This window comes from Falco cherrug, chromosome 12 (genome assembly GCF_023634085.1).
Source record: "Falco cherrug isolate bFalChe1 chromosome 12, bFalChe1.pri, whole genome shotgun sequence".
Taxonomy (NCBI): Eukaryota; Metazoa; Chordata; class Aves; order Falconiformes; family Falconidae; genus Falco; species Falco cherrug.
This window is the reverse complement of record NC_073708.1, coordinates 15,014,458-15,032,352: the sequence shown is the minus strand read 5'-3', so window position 1 is coordinate 15,032,352 and position 17,895 is coordinate 15,014,458. Positions and strand designations below refer to the sequence as shown.

General features: G+C 38.6%; 1 protein-coding gene across 1 annotated transcript in view; it reads right to left on the bottom strand.

Annotated features, from left to right (window-relative positions):
- Nucleotides 1–17,895, bottom strand: part of DPYD (dihydropyrimidine dehydrogenase) — a 366,956-nt gene that overhangs the window by 165,511 nt on the left and 183,550 nt on the right. Inside the window, exon 13 of the mRNA XM_055724875.1 lies at nt 13,598–13,813. Coding sequence (XP_055580850.1) covers nt 13,598–13,813 — 216 coding nt within the window. The remainder of the gene's footprint in view (nt 1–13,597; nt 13,814–17,895) is intronic.

Below are 17,895 nucleotides of genomic sequence, written 5' to 3'. Positions count from 1 at the left end.
TTTATGTGATTTATTAAATCATAAATCATAATAGCATGTGCCAGAAATTCCTTTTGAAAGACGTAATAAGGTAACAATTATCCTCTGAACTCCTTTCTCTGTCTTCAGAGAATAAAATGCATTAAAAACATACCCATTTGCTGCCCCATGATAGAAAATGAAAGCAAGTGTAATGGCTGCATCGTATGTTTTCGGTTCCTGCAGTTGGCTGGTGAAGTGAGCTTTGCTCCTGACTCTGCTGTCAGAGACAAAAAGAATAGTTTCTCCAATACTTTTAAGGAATAATCCTTAAACAACAGTATGGAAAAATTAATTGAAGAGGTTTGATTTTGCATATGTGCACATAAATGTGAAAAAACATACATGTAAATATCAAGTGTAAATGTAAAATATATTTCATTTGAAAGAAAATCAGGTATGTAGGGCCTCCTTGTATGGTTTTGACTTGAATCAATGAATTATACCTTTTTCATTTTATGCAACAATTCACAGAACTGGATAGAGGGGAATCGTAGCATTTTATTCTGTGTAAATATACGCAGAGGAGCAACATTACAAGTATTGCTATAATCCCCTCAGAGAAGGTTTAAGGCCTTGTAGATCAGCCTGTTAGCGTTTGGAGTCCCGTGTCTGATGACTGGCACAGTGAGAATGCTCCTTGTGTACCATGATTTTCCTCAATTATTTTTGATGGAAAAATCATAAACAAAAATTCACAGCATAGAGGGCGCTACATAAAGGCATTATTAACTGTGCAGGTGCAGGAAGGTAGAAGCAGCAGATCACAAGATAAAAATGGTTTCATTAATTAAAAGAAAGTATAATTTTACTCTCTCAAGTTTTGACTTTTTTTAAAAAAATACTTCTATGGAAGAAAAGATACATTTGTGATTTAAATAAAAAAGGAAAAAATAAAATAAAATCAACAGTTTCAGCACCAATTCAGATCTGGAATTCCCTCCATTTTCTTTTTTGTTCCAGAAGGACACCGTGCCTGAACCACATACTGCAAATGTGAAAAGGAAGATGGGGAGCTCTGAAACAATATATAATTTCCAAGAGTGAAAGTGGATTTTAAGCTTTACTTTGTTCAAGTGACATCAAAACATTCTTAACAAATAAATACATATACAAATGCTTTCTTCAGTATAGTACATGATATACCATAGAGCTATTTGTTTCTTAGATTTTGCTGACACATAGCTCAAAATTAAACCTTGGCATCATGTGAAGACCCAATCCTGTATCGTGCTATCCTGATTCTGTGGGAAGCTTACATTTGCAATTAACTTTAAGAAAATGCACATACTGTGATGTTTTAGTGAATTACAAATTTAAATCACAGCAAACTGATGCTTTGCTGAACTGGTGTCTGGACTCCCGTACTGTACAGGTTCTCACTGTTTAATACTCCCAACACTTCTCATCAGCTTTGGGTCAGAATCTGGAATCCAGATACTTCCATTAATCATATTATAGTTATGCATTGTGCCTACACATTTAATTCAGAGCATCATTATGCCCTGTTCATACCCTGTCACATCTAGGGATGGACACAATGCCTAATGAGGATTCAGAATACCATGTATGATGGTTCTGATGGCTGGCAAGCATCCTTATTAACAACTATACTTTTTCAGCGTCAACACACAGACAGACTATCCTGAGAAACAGTATCATTTCGTGACTCCACTAAACAGATCACAAAACAGTAATTAATGCCGTGGTCAAATTGCAGTTTGGTGAAGTTCTTTACAACAGAATTTTGATACCCTGTGTTTATCTAAAGTCCAAATTCTGCCTAAAATATGAGAAGAGCTCATGTCACTGCTTTTCTAATATTACATGCGTAAACCTTGTTTTATTTACAGCTTCCAGTAGCTTTCAGCTGCCACGTAACTGGAGAAGGCTAACAAACCCCTCAGTGTTCACATGACAACCTTTGTGCAAACGCATCCTTATTCTGTCATCTACTGGCGGCGTGTTTCCCAGTCATGTTCTCTGCCAGTCCTTACCAGTTTGCCAATTACACAAGCTGCTTCCCAGACATCAGACAAAAATTCCACAAGACTGCTGTGCGAGCGTACCCTAATTAACCATCAGCTTAATTAGACAATTTACTGTGTAATTAGCAGGCAATTAGTCAACACCTCTCAGATCTTATTGACTGCTGTGACAGCCTTCCTTAGTCTACACATTCCCATACGCTTCCACGACCATGATCCCAGCCCCATCCTGTACGACAGCAACCCTTGCAAGGGAAGGGAAATCATATTACATAACAAGGGAAGAGGGAGAAAAATCAATATATAGCCTGTTCATTTATTGAACTGTCTTCTAGCCAAGACTTTCTTTTTTCTAGCAATAGGTCAGCTGCTAACGAAAAACCATCCAGCTATAACATTAACTTATGTCTTTTTCATTTGTAATATGTTTTAGGATGTATTTTTTTAACTCTCATATTCCACTGAATTATCAGGCAAGCAGAAGTTAAGGAAAAAAACAAGTTGTAAACTTACTTACATATTTTAGCTTTAAGTATACGGGCAAGAACAGAGAAAAGGTGCTGAAAGCTGCTTTTGAAACCTACAGCTAGCACTGTAACTGCTTCACAATCCAAAACGCACCAGGAAATTCAAAGCAGATTAGTTCCAAGTATAAAAAGTCAATACGTGATAATAACAACATCAGTGTAATTCAGTAGAAATAATTCTTTGAAGTAGTATGAAATCCTCCCCACAAATATAAAGTTGTATGCCCTTGCACTGCCTGATACGAGAATGCACAATTAAAGATTATCATAATATGCATATTAAGGGAACATTAAAAATGTGTCTTCCTATTTCCTATTTCTATGGACCAAAAATTGGATTTTGAAATTAACTGTGACAAGACTATTTTGGATAATTCTTAAAGTAGCAATTCTAAAGTTCATAGGATGGACACACTTGCCTCCTGCTGCAATTAACTCTGTAAGATTTATTCATAAAAATCCTACAGTTTGAGTGAAGGATGGAGTCTCATAAAGGCACAATCTCTATTAAAGTAAAATATTTAGATAATTAAAAATCTCAAATAACAGTAAGAAATGTTATTTAGAATACACTCACATATTTGCATTAGTAATAGGTATTTTAGCATAAGAATCTATCAGGTTTTTTAAACATATAGGACTTCATTCTGCTTTTGCAACAACGTCAATCAGGAGTAAATGCAATTATATCACTAAGAGATTAAAAAATCAGCTCTTTTCTTTCTTAACTTCTTGTGTGGGCAAATCAGATGTTAAACACAGCCAAACCTGTTTATTTACCAAGTGGGAACTCAAGACCTAAGATAACTCAAGCATTTAGAAGCATGTTGCCTTTACTTGACAGTGGTATACCCCCAAATCCCTTGAAAAATGATTACAGTAAATACCCTGTAAACCACTGTGTGGAAACACACTGGTTTAGAGCTACTTATATAACTTCAGCTAATGTCTGCAAACTTTTTAACAAGTTATACGCTACCACACACAAGCTTGACATTGATTTAAGAGTGTCCACATAGAGGCAATTTGGGACCACACTTCTGCAAACACGTTGCAAGGTTGCGTGGTCCAACCAGGAATCTTTGGGCAACAGTTGCAGGAGATGCTTCAGCCTTCTCACGGTTTTCTTGGTGGAGATGGGGAAAAATGGTCATTCAGCAGCAGGGCTGCCATTCAACATGCACAGCTGAAGCAAGAAACAACTAGCTGATGCCCAGGGGAGAAGGCATGGTGCTGGAAGCATGTCTTCTCCAATACATTTGCAGCCTGTTTAGTTAGTGAGGTCCCCAAGTGCCACCTACGCTCTTGCAGAAGCCAACATTTGATCACAGCAATGAATGTGGGCCTCAGCAAAGATGTTGAACTGTAAATCAGAACAACTGAAGCATAGAGACCACGTCTCCTTTATTCCACTTCAGTATCTCAGTAAACCTACAGAAGTCTGGATTACATTTGGAATTTTCTTATAACTAAAACGTGGAAATGAGGAAAATAATGAAATACTGACACACACACTTAACCAAATGGGGAGGGGTAAAGTCAATAACTTGACAGGAGGAAAACTTCTGAATTCTATAATAGCAAAATAAGTATTTCATTTTTTTCCTGAATGTCTGTGGTTATCTATTAAAGTGCACCATGACAATTCCTAAAAATAGGAAACTTTGTGTAATTTATGCTAAGGAAAGTCCAAAATGTTACATATAGCCTTATGCTGTGATTATCTTGGATAGGTATTTTTAAAATATAACTACAGTTTTCTCTAATACATTATTAAATACGTTAATGCCACTTAAGAAATTCATATGCAGTTGGTTGTTTTGAAGCAAAATACTAAAAGAGTTTGCAACAAATCTGAGTTGAGAGTGAAACTTCAGTGTGAAAATTCTAAATTTCAGATTTACACTTGGCAACGTCTAGTTTACATTTAAACTGCCTTTTTAGCTGAATTCCTTTTTGACACAAAATTATTTGACGTATTGCCAAGATTACCAATAACCTTCCAAGGGCATACAAAACAACTACAGAAAATGATATCTGAATGAGATTTTACACTAGTGTGTTACATATTTGCTTTTTAGAAGCCTGTTTATTCAGGATGTGATATTAAAAAAAGTTGAGTACTTCAAATACAGCCCATCAGGAGCTGTGGATCTCAGCAGCTTTAGAAAATCATGCATGTGTGCTCTCTTTGTCTCTCTTTTGTTAAATATTTGCAGATACTTTCAGAAGAATGAGGTAAATAAAGCAAAAGTAGTAAAGAGCAAAGCAGCTTCTTTAACATAAAAAGAAATACTGTTCAGGATTTTAGCCAACCGTAAAATTTACATCCATTTTGTTTTACTGATTGGCTAATAGTTGCACTATGAATAGAAATCACATCTTCTCCTAAGTATTGGTCACTTCCAGAACACCACATAATACGCTAAGCAGGAATGAACACTTCTACTTTTGGCAGCTATCATTTATAGAAAGGCTTATGTAGCAAAATGCACAGTACTGCAATCTTTATGCTCTTCCGGATTTCACCAGAACTGCTCTGTTATGCCACTCAAAGTGCACAATGAGTTTCAGTAAAATATGCAACAGTTTTCAGACTAAAACCTACTTAAAATCTGGTTTACAAGTCTTTTATGTACAAACTGCCTAAAATATTCAAGCTCAAGGGTAACGGTCAAATATACACTTTGTATCCTTACACACGTGTCCTTCTCGTGCTGGGTCCCAGGGCTGGACACAGCGCTGCGGGGGGCTCACAAGGGCCGGGCAGGGGGACAGTCGCCTCCTCCGACCTGCCGGCCGCGCTGCTTTCCGTGCAGCCCAGGACACGGTTGGCTTTCTGGGCTGCAAGCGCACGCTGTTGGGCCACGTTGAGCTTTTTGTCCACCGGCACCTCCAAGCCCTTCTCCTCAGGGCTGCTCTCAGCCCATTCCCTGCCCAGCCTGTACGGACACCGGGGGTTGCCCCGACCCAGGTGCAGGACCCTGCGCTTGGCCTTGTTGAACATCAGGAGGTTCGCACAGACCCACCTCTCGAGGCTGCCAGGGTCCCTCTGGGTGGCATCCCTGCCCTCCAGCGTGTCGACCGCACCACTCAGCTTGGTGTCACTGGCAAATTTGCACAGGGTGTGCAGGATCCTACCATCCATGTCATCAACAAAGATGAATAGCCCCAGGCCCAGTATAGATCCCTGAGGAATGCCACTTGTCACCAATCTCTACTTGGACATTGAGCTGTTGACTGCAACTCTTTGAGTGCAACCACCCAGCCAACTCCTTATCCACCAACTGGTCTACTCACCAAATCCATGTCTCTCCAGTTTAGAGAGAAGGATGTGCAGGACAGCATTGAAAGCTTTGCAGAAGTTCAGGTACATGACATCAGTTGCTCTTCCCTCATCTGTCAAAGCTCTAAGCCCATCGTAGAAGGTCATGAAATCTGGCAGGCATAATTTGCCCTCAGTGAAGCCATGTCGGCTGTCCTTTAGCATGGATGAGGTTTACTGACTCAATGCTCACACCCACTGCATGACAGATCCCTCTTGGCCTTCCACTGATGAGTTGTCACATTGTGCTCCATGCTGTGAGGTAACAGACCTCTCCATGAGAGACTCTGCTGTGGCTCTTGTTGCAGAAGAAATGCAGCATTTCTGTGATATCTTTTGCTACAGGAAGGGTGGGACTAAACATGTGCCCAGAGTTTTAATCCTTATCATGAACTTGTAAAAAGATTTTCATTGCTAAAGTAATAAATACAATCACAAAGAGAGAGAGAGAGACTTTTTACAGTCGGTTGTTTAACTCTTGCTTTAAAAGTGCAGTTTATTATCTTTAGCATTCAAAGTATTAATTAATCAAAATAACTCGACTTACTAATGGCAAAAAATAGATTATTAAAATGATACAAACTACATGGCCTGGTTTCAGCTGGGATAGATTTAGGTTTCTTCTCAGTAGCTGGTGCAGAGCTGTGTTTGTATTTGGTATGAGAACAACGCTGATAACACACTGATGGCCTCAGTTGCTGCTGGGTGATGTTTACACCAAGTCAAGGACTTCTCAGTTTCTCAGGCCCTGCCAGCGAGAGGGCTGGAGGGGCACGGGAAGCTGGGAGGGGACACAGCCAGGACAGCTGACCCGAACTAGCCAAAGGGACATTCCATACCACAGAACATCACGCTGGGTATATACAGCTGGGGGAGCTGGCCAGGGCCTGCCCGACAGCCGCTGGGGTCTGGCTGGGCACCGGTCAGCAGGCGGTGAGCAGTTGTGTTGTGCATCACTTGGTTTTTTTCTTTTTCTTAGGATTTCCTCTTCCCTTTCCTCTCCTTTTACATATGATACTTGTTGTTTCTATAATTATTATTATAGTTTTATTTTCTTTTAATTATTAAATTGTTCTTGCTGCAACCCTTAAGTTTTACTTCCCCCCTGCCCCCCCTCCAATTCTCCTTCCCTTCCCACTGCAGGGGGAGGGCAGGGAGTGAGTGGTTGCAGGCTGAGGGACACCTAGTTGCCATCTGGGGTTAAACCAGGACACTACCCCACTTGCAAATTCATTGGTATCAAGAAGCAGCCTGTAACTACTTAAGGCATACATCTACTTGGTGCAGACTTCAGCTGCGGTAGGAAGGGATGTGGCTTATCAGTAATGACTTAGTTAAAACTCTCAGTCTGGACTCCTTGGCCTCTCTGCTTTCACTGTGTTCAAGCTGTGCTACTTCTCCCCAGACTGGGATTCCTCCAGGGTGAGGATGCACCAAGCCCCTACAACCACAGATATACAGACTGAGGAGAAGGAATGGTCAAACAAAGTTCTCTCCAATTCCTTAGACAGCAATTTCGAAGCTATTAAAGTTATTAGCATTTAAAGAGAGCCTCCAGGCTTCTTTGTACTGGGTCAGGGATAGGGTAAAACTACGCAGAGATGAGATCTGGCTCTTAAGTTGAACATGTCAGAGAAATTCTTTTTCTTAAGGAAAAAGGAGGCAAATCTGTTTTCCTGCCACTTACTCAGATTCATAGAATGCTTTGTACCTTTTTTGTAGCCAAATAACACATTTTCTGCATTAAAATATTCAAGTAATATACAATGTCATTGCTACAGAATTTAAAATAATAATAATAATAATAATAATAATTACATTCTATTGCATTTTCCTGGAATAGCCTTTTACCTCTCCTTTTAAACTTTGCTGATTTTATGCAGTGATCTAAAAATGTAAAAATTGAGGAACAATAAAGCTGGTATTTCTTATTAAAATTCTTTCTGAAATATGGAACAAAATAAGGTATGTAAAGAACTCCTAAGAATATTGACCAATAATAATAATTTTAACAATTGTAAAACCAAAAAAAAATTTAACTCACAGAGTTTTGTATGCTAAAGACTCCTGTAAAATGCCCATTTTTCTGTTCAAAAATGTAGTTAATAAAAGTTGTCTGATGTTATTTAGCAGAAAGGCAAACAGTCCTTTTTAGATTTGACATTAACAATCTGATCATTTGTCTCCCCAAAGAAAGCCCATACAGCTTTCATACAGACCACACAATAAAGAATAGTAATATTTCTGTTTACTGAGATATCAACTGGCATTTCGTTGCAAGTCAATGGTCTATCTTTGCTACAGCATACTAGACCTCAATCTGGCATCTACAAATGTCAAGAGTATAAAAAAAAAATATAGGATGGAAATCAAAAGCATGTTCTAAATTCCTAAAAAACAAACAAAGTTCACCTAAACATATTTGCTGCAGAAATCAGTACAATATTCAGCTGTCAATCTTGAAAAACAATGAGGGAGCGATGCTGTCAGTAGGACAGGATAATAACATTTCAAGCAGATGTTCAGGCAGGGCTCTAATTCTCACTGAACTCCCTTGGTAAGCATTTAATTTCTTTATCATATGCAAGCTAGGCAAATTGTACTTCATCAAAACTGTATTGTGAAATATTAATATTTCATATTATAGCAAAACTCCATAGAATAACCTTTGTCATATTAAGAACATCAGAATTTCAAATGTCATGGTTCTGCATTTTAATGCATCTTAAATAGCTTTTTGGCTTGGCACCATAAATTATAACTAGTTTAATCTAAATTACTATGCTGTAATATCATACAAAAATATACATTTTGTAATACAGATTTACTTCTGTGAAATACTAATGTTATGGAAAACAATGTGTCATTGTACCATGATTTTTTTACCACCTTCAATTATGATACAAGGTGCACACAGTGCAAATGTACAGAGAGAAAACTAGTTGGAGCCTAAATATGTATATTGTAATAACAGCACATAGAAATGCAATACATCCTGGGTAAATCAATTAATTCTCTACCAGCAATGGTTTTAATTTAGAAATGGTTCTGAAAATATATTGTAAAATCTACATCAGTGAACTGTATAAACATATATTATGACTAGAAAGTTTTCTCCACCATGGTTTAGTTCAAATTTAATTCAGTTTTAATTGTAGCTTTGTTTCTAAAATCATCCATGCAACTTGCTCCATATATAATGAAAAAATATTAAAGATTAAAAATTAAGTTAGTCTGCATGTTGATTTCTGCCAGTTCTCATAATAAAGGCAACTGTTTCCACATTATTGAAAGCGACAGCATCACAAATCAATGCATGTCACAACAGAATAAAGACAGATGTATCTGATTAATCAGAATTAAATTTCAGAAGTGAAGGAAGCATCTGAAAATCAAAGCAAACATTTCTGCTATCCCAGTTGTTTTTTTCCCCCTTTTCTGAGCAGCCCATACAATGCAGTGAGAGAACAACAAAGCCTGAAGTCAGTTGATAAAACCCCAATTTCTGCTATAAACTTCTCACTGTGGTAGTGTATATGTTATAGAGGTGCGCACACTTCATCTGACTTATTTTGATAGTATGTTTATATAAACTTTCTGATTACAGGTTTTAATGCAAATTTTGTGTACTAAACAATACTCACTAATAAATTCTAAGTAAATAAAGCAGCTCAGCATAACACTTCTACTAAAAAGCTCCCACCCGTAGTTATTTAATTAATGCAGTATCTCCCATTCTGCAGGTAGTTTGCTGTTCATCTAAGCTCTAAAAGCGGTAATAATTGGTATTCATTTATTGTGAATTCTATGATATGCAGCTCCCCCCTTTCGCTGCGATATGTGGCTCCCCCATTTCCCTTCAATAGCTTGCCAACAGAATTTACAAATAATGTGTCGCAGCACAGAGTTATCTGAGTAAGACAGAAATACTATTTGAACCAAAAGAGCAACGAGCTATTGATCCTGCAGTCAAAAAGGGAAGACAGGAATGTAGGAAAAGGTGTGTGAAGGGACATTTTTGTTCTGCTACCATTTGTCTTTCCTAGTGATAGTCTGTTTTAAAGGCAGCTATTCGCACTTCTGGAAGAAATCAAAACTATGTGATATTATAGCTGCTGTGCAAAGAGATTGAATTTAGTAAATAAAATTCTACAAGTCACGATCCCCCTCACAGATACCTACACATACAGGTACAGTACCCTAAAATTAATATTTGCATTACGCTATAACATCCAGTACTTTCTAAAATATTTCGAGTGCAGTATATACTTAAAGGTATAAATACTCTGAAGGAATTTCAGCTATTTCTCAGGTTAGCTTTCTCTATGGTTCAACAGTAGTACAGCAGTATGCAAGAACAAACTTTTGCTGAATCAAACAGAGCTGAAATCCTTACCCTACAAACAGAAAATGCTACAGAGGTTGTCACAAAGGCAACTATGCAGCAAAGTATGTGGGTGTTTCAAAAGGAGTGAGCACAGAACGAAACAGTACTACGCTAACTCCCTCTGTGGCAACATGTGATGCTTTCAAGGTGAGGCCAAGACAGATGAGGGTTGGAAAGACTGCGGGAGTAAATTAGGGTTCAGGGGCTAGATCTGCAACATTGCTATCCAACATTTTTTCCCTATACAAGAAAGTATGGCCTCTCATGGGCTGCAGAGATCCCTAGCCTAACATTTTAGAAGAGTTTTCTGTGCTAGGTAGTGAAAGAGGGAAAAGGAGAAGTTCACATGAAATGAATCCTCTGTCTTAGGAGAATCACAGCTCTACAGCCGGAGTCCTTGGATCTCCTCTTCCAAGACTTATCCTGCTCTTCTCTCTGCTCCTATTCTATCACACAGTAGTTAACGCATGCACATCTGTGGCTAGGCTGTATATGCTTTTCACCTGCTATATGTCACTCAAATTTAGCCTGCATCAGTCACTCTTGCTGAAGTCCCAAAGGATGCCCATGGTCAATCGGGAAGCCACCGGTTTCCCTGTTGGTTACTGAATGCAGTGGTCAATTTAGTGATCAGCTCTGGAAAAGGGAACATTTCTCCTGCTGCTAATCTCCCCACTGCCACACAGGCAGTTTCTGCTTGGCCTTTAGTTACTGCAAATAAGAAGGAAGCCCACAAGTTAAACCTAACCAGGAAAGATGAAATGAGGAGAGGAAAGGGATGAACACAGAGTCCTGCTTGCATCGATAACAAGGCTGAAGTGGAGGAGCTTCAGCTGCAAAAAACTGTGTCTAGCAAGCTCCCTTCTTCCCAGAAGCTGTTCCGCTCTTGGGAGCTGTACTGTCTGGGGAGCAGCTCTGCCTCCTCCCACTGACTCTGCAGGCTTCAAACAGGAAATCTTTGCTCCTGGTCCTGCTATGCAGTTCGCTGTGACTAGCTAGGCAGGACAGCTCAGTCTGAAATCTCTACTTCCACAGGTACCACAGCCCAAGAGACCATTCTGCTCCCTGCAGAACACTGCACAAAATTTATGTCTACATAGTCAGAAGCTAAGTCTAAAAACACCCGTAAGTTAGCACATTATGCCAACCTGTATTATTCCAAACTCTCTACCAACTCCTTGTTACAGCATGAAGTCAACAAGAGAAGCCTTTGTGTAGTACTCATTGTTCACAGAAGAACTGCTGTACCTCATCAAGGTTTTCTTCACATTTGAAATATTTAGTTTTGTAGCATTAATTACCATGCTACTATTATATATAAAAGCAATTTTATTTTTGCTGCACCTCACAGCCAAACATCTCAAATCACATCACAAATACTAAGGCTTAACACCTGTGGGAAGTGCACTACTGGGAAGAATACAACAGTAGAAACTAGCTAGTACTTGGGTAGGACACAGTTCTATTGCACACATTGACACACAATTCAAGAGTTTAGGCACCAAAGAAAGACTACTGCCTCCTACTGAACCTTAGAAAAAGCTTAGCAATAATGATCACTGGCCTAGAATTCATCCAAAGGACTTTGCTGAACTCTTGAAAATAAATGCCACCTGCAATATTTTCCATCTTACTGCAACAAATAATAAAAAAAATGGATTTTATAACCACTTAAGATACTTGCTTTTAGCAATCCTCTCACTTGAAAGACCTCCATCCGAGTCACACCTCCAGAGCACAGCATCAGTGGAACACTTTGCAGTCGCCATTTGGGAAATGACTCAGAGTCTGCTGCTTAGTGGAGTACCAACATCGCTTCCTACAACATGTATGTCTTTCCTCCTGAACTCCCACCCAAGCTGGAACTCAGCCAGCGTCTGTTTAGCTCTTAGATGCACAGTAATCAACGTGCAGTCTGGCAGGACTGCAAGCATACCAGCAATAAAACTGATAAATAAATAAATCTCAGTTCTTGCTATAAGTTGCCTTTAGCCTAGGCACTGAATAATTACAGCTGATGGTATGTTATACACATAAGTCAGTTGTAAACATACTTGAATGACATTTATGTCCTAAAAAGTGTTTTAATCAGACACCCTGTGAAGTGGATTAGAATCTCCATTGCAATGCAGAGGAACGCTTGTTTCCTTAGGGCTACTTCAGATGTAGAAGACGGCAAAAACCAGCCTGACATATTTTGCAGTATGCCATAGTAATACAGCACTTTGCCCTTAGACCTTCCTCATACTAGAGGGCCACCCTCTATGGTTAACTCATTTACAGCGCTCACCCATGTAGAGGGGGCAGAGTAGCAAATCCACCTTTAATCTTCTGCTAAGGTCTCCATTCACCAGTACACTTCTACATCCCATCTCTGAACCAAGAATAAAACCCCCCTGTTTCCAAATTCATCTCAAAAGCTCTCTTCAAGCCCACGCTACTCTGTGTCACTGGTCGACAACACATTACCATTATTCACACTGTTACTCAGGCCTAGGCAGAGGATTTACCTTTGATCCTCTTCCTCTCTTTGCAAGTCAAACTGTATCTACATCCCAGCCAAAATCCTGCTTCTTTTCTTCGCAATACATTTATCAAAACTGTTTTCTTTCACTGTCTAAACCTCTTGCTCAGTCTCATTTTGCCATTTTGGGAGTAGTAACAGGGAACCCACCCTGAACGCAATTCTCAGGTCAAACAAGCAATTAGACACTTTAAATCTACACAAAATGCTTTATTTTAGGTGCCACACTGAGCTACAGCCTTCAAGACTTAACTCCAACTCGTTCCTCTTCCACTACATGTTATTGAAGATTTATGTCACTGTACTACAAACGTTCTGCAGAACCACTCTTCCCTCCATAGGCTTGTTTTATGTTGCTTCCATCTTTCTCTTCCACTACGCACCCAGCCTCAAGCTTACACCCACATTATCACATTGCAACTGCAACTCAATTTCAATGGCTTATCTTGGCAGTCCTTGGCACAGAAGCTGCCTTTCATGAGTTGTGTGATAAAGCTGTTACTCATCCCCTTTGCATTCTTATCCCTCACAGAAAACATTTCCATTGCAGTATTTTAAAAAAGGACTACTACCTTTATTAGCTGGCTAATATTAAAAGGTTGGGCAATAATAGGGAAGAATGTAACAGTAAACAAACCCAGAAACTGTGTCACCTTTACACTGCACTGTTGGAAACTCCCAGATTAGTTGACCTACACAATGTACTATATCCTTCCCCGCTACCTTTATGCTAAGTAGATTTAATAATGCCATTCCCAAAAGATTCAGATTTTTCAAACATTCAAATAAATGGTTACATGCTAAATATAGCTTAAAATATTTCCTTACCTTGTCCAGGGAGAACGTTTTAGTGACAGCAAAGCCCCATCCAGCTTCAAAAGCTCTTCGAATCATTGAAGAACTAGTAGTAGGGGTTGCACTGGCAAGGCCAAAAGGATTTGGAAACTTCAGTCCAGCCATTTCTACACTGATGTCTACTAAATCAATAGGAGTATAGAAGAGTGGTAGTTCTGGAACAGTAGAAACTGCAACACCATGTAAGGACTGTAAAAACCAAACAAAAATCATGATTTTTTTTATTCTTTTTTGTATAATTTATTATTAACCCTGGTAAGGGAATAATTGATATATAACAATGCAAAGTGTAAATATTGTACTATGTGTTCAGCCTTGCAAATCAGCAGAACATGCAAACACTTGCATATGTAACATCTTCTGTCCAAATAGCATTCATATTGAAATATTATGCCATGCTGGAAGTAACTGAGTAATAATTATTATTATTTTACAACCTGTACTGCTAGCCTGGTTCAGTCCAAAGGTTTGTTCAGGCACTCTGAATAACCGTTCTGTTCCCTGCAGCAGCCAGCAGTAGTGAGATTGAAAAACAAAAACCCACAGGTTATGCACAGACAGACCCTTTCTAGGCTGTTTTTTTCCCCTAGGTACTAATCAATAAAAAGTGATTAATATATTAATCTTAAATAAATAAAATATTTATTTAAAATAAAAAGTCATTAATATATTAATATTAAAAATGAAGGAAGGGATCCATGTGCAGGATCACCCAGCCCTAGCTCAATGTATTTTGAACTCCTGCACCTTTTTCCCCCCATTTTAAAGATTTTATCTAGCCTATGCAATGGGATATTTCACAATATATGCAAAATTATTGGTTTGATATTTAATTGTATTAATATAAATACTTTAAGGGGGACAAAAATTAGACTGATTTGGAATCAAAGAACAACACATTCATTACGGCTGTGACACCACAGTCACTTTTGTTTTCATTTTAAAGACAGTCTTTTCTCTTGAGAGTCGGTGAAAAGCTTTCAATGTAAATGTTGCATCTAATATTGTAAAAGTTGTAGAGAGAAAATCTTTCCCCATGTATGGATACTGAACAGCACCCTAATCAGGCTGTGGTTGGTAGAATTAAAATCTTTACTTGCTCAGATGGTTGACTCAATAAAATCACAAAGAGATGAAGCGGTAATTTCTAATATAGAGAAGCCCTACACAGTTTTTGTTCCTTGTGTTCCCAGTAAGTACCAGCAAAAGATCACAGCAGTTTCTTCTATCCTTAAAAAGTTTTCTTCAGCAGGAAAAAAAAGAACCACTACTGGAGGTGTGGGGAAGATTTTCTGTAACAGAGTAAAAACCACAGCCACTTACAAATTGCTGCCTTTCAGGTTGGTTCAGGTTGGGCTTTTTTTTTTTTTTTTTTTTTTTTTAAGGAACTTATTTACCCTATTTTTGCCTGTGAAAACTAATATGCATGAATGGGATGAGTGTTTTCCTGTTTGTTTTAGTGCCTTTTGTTTCCTAAGCTGGTTCAAAACCTACCAGTTCATGTCTGCTTTGTCTTGGGCCTGCCTGGATTCACATCTCAGATTCTGATCCCAGATCTTTGATTCCTTGGACAGACAGGATACATCTGGGGTCCAAATTTTCTGATGGCTTAAAAGCACTGAAAGCAGTAGAATTGTCCTAGCCTGAACGATGTGAACCTGAATACGTCCCTAATGGCGGACTTTTTGAGAAAAGTTAATTTTTAAAGATCCCTAACACTTGGGACCAAACTCCCTTCAGCATCACAACCTCTCCCAGCTACAGGCAATGCAGCCACACTTTTGAAAAAGCCAGACATCCTGCCACTTGCTCCCTCCAGAGTGTTCACTGCTGCCGCCAGGTCATATGCCACAGGGCTGTTTCCCTACACCAAGAGAATGGTTTTCTAGAACACCCTAGAAAACCAGACAGCCCGGCACTCTAAATTTCAAAAGCTTCTGTTAACTGACAAATCAAAGGAAAAGAAAAAGAACAAAAAAAAAGAAGAAGAAAAAAAAGAAGTATTGTCTTTTGATTATTTTGGGTTTGATTTCATCTTTTAACCTTTTTTTTTTAGTCTTTCTTAACTAAAATTTCAACTGCACAATGTTGTTTGCAATGCCAAAACAGAACTTCCTCGATCACACAACTGAAATTAAAGCATTTTTAAATTAGCACTTTTAATTAGCACTTTTTGTCTCCTACATATTTGGAAGTGGGGAAATCAGCTGAATTCAACACTGATCGACTGAACTCTTGTGTTGAACACCTTGATTTTGATTCTGTAAGAACAACAGCAAAGAAAGACATGGAAAGGTTTTTGGCCCATTCCACTTTATATGCACATGTGACAAATAAATCTGATTTTCCATTTTGAAAGCAGTTATTTTTTAGTTCATTTGCTATGCAGAATTGTTCAAATATTCTCTGTGAATACATGTCAGCCTGTGTATTGCTCACAAAGTATTCATTGCTTGTGTAACTGTAAATATGGATTGCTATAGACAGACAGATTAAGTGCTTAATATAATCATAGTGCTTAAATCACATTGTTCTGTTTCTTTTTCGAAGCAGGATAATTTAATATCTAAAAATAATTCTCACCTAAAATGAGCATTGCTTGAAAGTGATTCTTTACTAGAGACCCCAAATAAGCTTTCTGTGATAAAACAGAAATTAAATCCTATACAAGACCAAAAAAATTAAAATCCACCAAAGCAGTGAAAGACTTTTGAACCAGGTGGTTGAATACACCCAGGCAAAAACAAGCCTTGCTTCCTGCATGCCATCGTGCAAACTGGTCATAAGCCACTTCCCAAACCATCTTCTTCCTGCCAAACTTTCTTCACAAGGAGCAAACCCACAAACATTTCCATCAAGATGCACTCAGGCATGGCAAGATGTGCCTAATGGTTTGTTAATGATGAGGTGGCCCAGGTGGAGATGGCAGGGGGAGGATTAAAAAAGGTTTCAATGGAATAAAACAAGTCTATAAAAACACACAGGGGCAGGATGTAGCTGAAGGTTCAGTAGCCAATGCTATACATCGTCACAGATTTATCTCCCTCCTTCCTATCACCTCCCTTTTTGCGCTATTTATTTTTTGCTGTTTTTTCCTTTCAGCACAATGCTTATAAAAGAAATAAATTTACTAAGCCCTGATGCATTTTCTACAAAGTGAAACTTTTGACAAACTAAAATGTTTTATAGCTTTCTGAAAGTAAAATCATCTTCATAATGAAGGATTTCCCTGACATTGCACAAACAAATAGGAAAAGAAAGCCTGCAGGCAAGGGTTTATTTATAATAACCTTCTCTTGATTTTTAAAAATAGAAAACAAAAAGTGTGGCCCATTCTTCCTCTCATTCAATGCCAACCAGCTGAGCTAACAATATTGCAGGTACTTATTGTTCTATTCACGGTGATTTTGTGGATACTGGAGCAGTGAAAAATCCCCAGCACGCTGCATGCAGCGGCCCTGCCTTGCTCTAACCAGGGTACGGCCAGAGGCAAAAGCCACACAGTCCACAGTGCAGGGCCGACAGGCAGGAACTCAGCTTTGGACCTGATACAATTTGTGACGCTGATTTTCTTTAGATGGATAAAATTCTTAAGCACAGTGATATGGTCTAACTGCATTTTTGGGCCTTTAACAAAGATAGACTGTGAAAGTGAGTAGTTGTATTACTGTTATTTTTCACAGAGAGCCTTCTCTACAAATCCTGCCTGCAAAAGTCCTTCTGAATACTCTCATCTCACTCCTGCTTTCTCAGTTTTTAAGTCTGATCTTAAACACATCTTTTCTCTCTTGCACGTGCTGCTTCTATCCTCTCCATGATTGCCATTACTTAACTTTGTTAAATACGTTTAAACTTTGTTAAACATGTTTATGTTTTTTCATACAATCTCAGAACGGCTGTGGTTGGAAGGGATCCCTGGGGACCATCTAGTCCAACACCCTTGCTCAAAGCAGGGTCAACTCCAGCAGGTTGCTCAGGGCTCCATCCAGCTGGATTTTCTAAGGTCTTTCCTGGCTTTCCGTTTCTGGAACAGACATATTGCTTACTCCATGGTAAGCAACTAAAATACCAGGTTTCCTGCACCACCTTTTTGCAAATGGTGCTTTGTTACTCATCTCCATGCTAGTGTTTCATATGTTGTTCTAGCTAAACAAAAGGATATTCAATTTTTCCTTTGATTATGCTGAAAAGCAGGAAACATCACTAACAGCTTCAAAGACAAGCTTCCTGGGAACCACCTATCTCTACTATTGATTATGAAATAATGTACA